Consider the following 2738-nt stretch of genomic DNA (forward strand, 5'->3'; position numbering starts at 1 on the left):
GGTGCTGGACTCTGATGTCTTATTTCAAAGCCCAACAATTCAGGGAAAGAAACGTGTTTAATTTTTACTCGATTTGATAATGATTTGGTTAATTAAACTGTAATTCATGGAGACAGTCTGAACTCCAGTTTCTTTTTTCCTTAGGTAATTCAAGCGTTGCAGTTGGTAGATAACGCTTTAGGAACGTTGATGGAAGGCCTGAAGCAGCGGAATTTAGACAATTGTGTCAATATAATCCTTGTGGCTGACCATGGTATGCCTTTTTTTACATCATATTTTATCGTTGATTCCATCTTATCACTTCAGGGAGCAGACATTAATAATAATGCTATTTTAAATTCTGTACTTCTGCACCTAGAAGCTCTTGGATAAGCAAAGAATAAATTTAGTTGTGGGTTGTGATAAATAGAGGACTAAAATTAAAATTTCTAGTTCAATTATTCTAACATCCATTCATACACTTAATTTTCTGTAAAAATGGGCTTAGTAGTACTGAACAGGGATGTGATTGGCTTGTTATTCAATCATAAAAAGGGCTTTTGGGCGATATTTTCAGCGGTGTTTCACTCACATGGATTGGCTGCAGTTTACTATATTCGGTGGTTTTACCATGTCCTGTGTATTATTTTTTAAATTTTCTTTCAAAAAGAATTTTTATCTTGTATCATGGTTTGAGATAAGAATGGGTTGTTTTTGTTTGTTTAATAAGTCATCCAAAAATAGTAATGGCCTAGGAATGCCAGTGAGAAGAATTTTTCCAAAATGTGAATCTTTCTCAGTATATTTTTCTCAGTTATGGTTACATAGAGTGTATTTTATTTTAATGTTTAATTGGTACTACTGTCTATGCCCTCCTCTTTGATTCTTCTTTTCTTTTCTTTTCTTTTTCTTTTTTTTGAGGAAGATTAGCCCTGAGCTAACTGCTGCCAATCCTCTTCTTTTTGCTGAGGAAGGCTGGCCCTGAGCTAACATCCATGCCCATCTTCCTCTACTTTATATTGGAGACACCTACCACAGCATGGCTTGCCAAGCGGTGCCATGTCCGCACCTGGGATCTGAACCGGCAAACCCTGGGCCACAGAAGCGCAGAATGTGCGCACTTAACCACGGCGCCACCGGGTTGGCCCATCTTTTCTTTTTCTCTTTTGGAGTCAATATTTTTTAACCTGCTACTGAGTAATTATCTAGAGTAATGATTTATCTTAAATTATTTTAGTCACAAATCAGTGTTGAACTATGTACTTTTTTCCCAATTATTTCATTGAGGTCATATTGTTTTATAACATTGTGTAATTTCAGGTGTACATTATATATCAGTTTCTGTATAGACTACATCGTGCTCACCACCAATAGCCTAATTTTTATCCGTCAACATATATATGTGCCCCTTTATCCCTTTCACCCACCTCCAGCCCCCGTGCCCTCTGGTAACCACTACTCTGTTCTCCTTATCCATGTGTTTGTTTATCTTCTATATATGAGTGAAATCATAAGGTGTTTATCTTTCTCTGTTTGGCTTATTTTGCTTAAGAAAATACCCTCAAGGTCTCAAGGTCCATGTGGTTGCAAATAGGATGATTTCCTCTTTTTTGTGGCTGAGTAGTATTCCATTGTATGTATATACCACATCTTCTTTATCTATTCATCAGTTCATGGGCGCTTTGTTTGCTTCCACATCTTGGCTATTGTGAATAATGCTGCAGTGAACATAGGGGTGCATAAGTCTCTTTGAATTGTTGATTTCAAGTTCTTAGATAAATACCTAGTAGTGGGATAGCTGGATCGTATAGTATTTCTATTTTTAATTTTTTGAGAAATCTCCGTGGTGTTTTCCACAGTGGCTGCATCAGTTTGCAATCCCACCAGCAGTGTAGAAGGGTTCCTGTCTCTACAACCTCTCCAAAATTTGTTATTTTTTTGTCTTGGTGATTATAGCCCTTCTAATAGATGTAAGGTAATATCTTATTTTAGTTTTTGTTTACATTTCCCTAATAATTAGTGATGTTGAACATGTTTTCATTTGCCTGTTGCTCATCTGTATATCTTCTTTGGAAAAATGTCTGTTGATCTCCTCTGCCCATTTTTTGATCAGGTTATTTGTTTTTTTGTTGTTGTTGAGTTGTATGAGTTCTTTATATATTTTGGCTATTAACCCTTTGTCAGATACATGATTTGTAAATATTTTCTCCCAGTTGGTGGGTTGTTTTTTTTGTTTTGTTCATGGTTTCCTTTGCCTTGCAGAAGCTCTTTAGTCTGATCTAATCCCATTTGTTTATTTTTTCTTTTGTTTCCTGTGCCCAAGTAGACATGGCGTTCAAAAAGATGCTGCTAAGACTGATGTCGAAGAGTGTACTACCTATATTTTCTTCAAGGAGTTTTATGGTTTCAGGTCTTACATTCAAGTCTTTATTCCATTTTGAGTTAATTTTTGTGTATGGTATAAGATAATTGTCTACTTTCGTTCTTTTGCATGTTGCTGTCCAGTTCTCCCAACACATTTATTGAAGAGACTTTCTTTTCTCTACTGTATGTTCTTGGCTCCTTTGTTGAAGATTGGATGTGTGGTTGTATTTCTGGGCTTTCAATTCTGTTTCATTGATCTGTGACATAAAGTGTCTTCAATTTGACATGATCAAAGACAACCAGTTGCTACCATCTATATACATTCAGGGAATAATTTCTTTTCCAGGAATGGATCAGACTTATTGTGACAAAGTGGAATATATGACTGATTATTT

The 2738-nt window shown here is 35.8% G+C and overlaps 1 protein-coding gene across 1 annotated transcript in view; it reads left to right on the forward strand.

The window, feature by feature from the left end:
- LOC124232264 (ectonucleotide pyrophosphatase/phosphodiesterase family member 3-like) overlaps positions 1-2738 on the forward strand; it is a 17621-nt gene that overhangs the window by 10887 nt on the left and 3996 nt on the right. Inside the window, exons 7-8 of the mRNA XM_046649228.1 lie at positions 145-253; positions 2690-2738. The exon at positions 2690-2738 is cut by the window's right edge and continues 80 nt beyond it. Coding sequence (XP_046505184.1) covers positions 145-253; positions 2690-2738 — 158 coding nt within the window. The remainder of the gene's footprint in view (positions 1-144; positions 254-2689) is intronic.

This window comes from Equus quagga, unplaced genomic scaffold, assembly GCF_021613505.1.
Source record: "Equus quagga isolate Etosha38 unplaced genomic scaffold, UCLA_HA_Equagga_1.0 HiC_scaffold_4075_RagTag, whole genome shotgun sequence".
Classification (NCBI taxonomy): Eukaryota; Metazoa; Chordata; class Mammalia; order Perissodactyla; family Equidae; genus Equus; species Equus quagga.